At 69.4% G+C, this 726-nt stretch overlaps 1 protein-coding gene across 1 annotated transcript; it reads left to right on the forward strand.

Annotated features, from left to right (window-relative positions):
- Window positions 1-6: 6 nt before the first annotated feature.
- Window positions 7-708, forward strand: LOC113963086 (serine/threonine-protein kinase PAK 4-like; the record flags this gene model as incomplete). The annotated part of the gene is made up of 3 exons (XM_027673870.1): window positions 7-105; window positions 345-479; window positions 557-708. Coding segments are annotated over exons 1-3 (329 nt in total), but the record flags the coding sequence as incomplete, so codon positions are not given.
- Window positions 709-726: the final 18 nt, after the last annotated feature.

The following is a 726-nucleotide window of genomic DNA, read 5'->3' on the forward strand; positions in this document are numbered from 1 at the left end:
TTCTGCGCCCAAGTGAACAAGGAGGTGCCGCGGCGCAAGTCGCTGGTGGGGACCCCGTACTGGATGGCCCCCGAGCTCATCTCCCGCCTGCCCTACGGCCCAGAGGTGGGGCTGGGGGGTTATGGGATGGATTTGGGGGGGCACAGGGTGGGTTTAGGGGCGTTTGGGGTGTCTGCGTGGAACCCTGAGCCCGTTTCCCCTGCCCTGCGGCCACGGGGTGGGTCTTGGGGGGGGGGGCGGGCACAGGGTTTGGGGTGGGTTTAGGGGTGCACAGGGTGGCTTTGAGGAGCTCCAGGCGGCCTCCCCCTCAAGCCCCCCCTTCATTTTTTGGCGGCCCCCCCCAGGTGGACATCTGGTCGCTGGGGGTGATGGTGATCGAGATGGTGGACGGGGAGCCCCCCTATTTCAACGAGCCCCCCCTCAAGGCCATGAAGCTGATCCGCGACAACCTCCCCCCCCGGCTCAAGAACGGCCACAAGGTAACTCGGAGGAGGGGGGGGTCCCCACTGCCAGGGGGGCCTTGGGGGTGTCTGACCCCACCTCTGCACCCCCCCAGGTGTCCCCCTCCCTCAAGGGGTTCCTGGAGCGGATGCTGGTGCGGGACCCGGCGCAGCGGGCGAGCGCCCCAGAGCTGCTCCGACACCCTTTCCTGGGGGTCGCGGGCCCCCCCGCCTGCATTGTCCCCCTCATGCGGCAGCACCGGCTCCGGTGAGACCCCCCCGTGGA

This window comes from Neopelma chrysocephalum, unplaced genomic scaffold (genome assembly GCF_003984885.1).
Source record: "Neopelma chrysocephalum unplaced genomic scaffold, ASM398488v2 Primary Assembly neopelma1_190858, whole genome shotgun sequence".
In the NCBI taxonomy this organism is placed as follows: domain Eukaryota; kingdom Metazoa; phylum Chordata; class Aves; order Passeriformes; family Pipridae; genus Neopelma; species Neopelma chrysocephalum.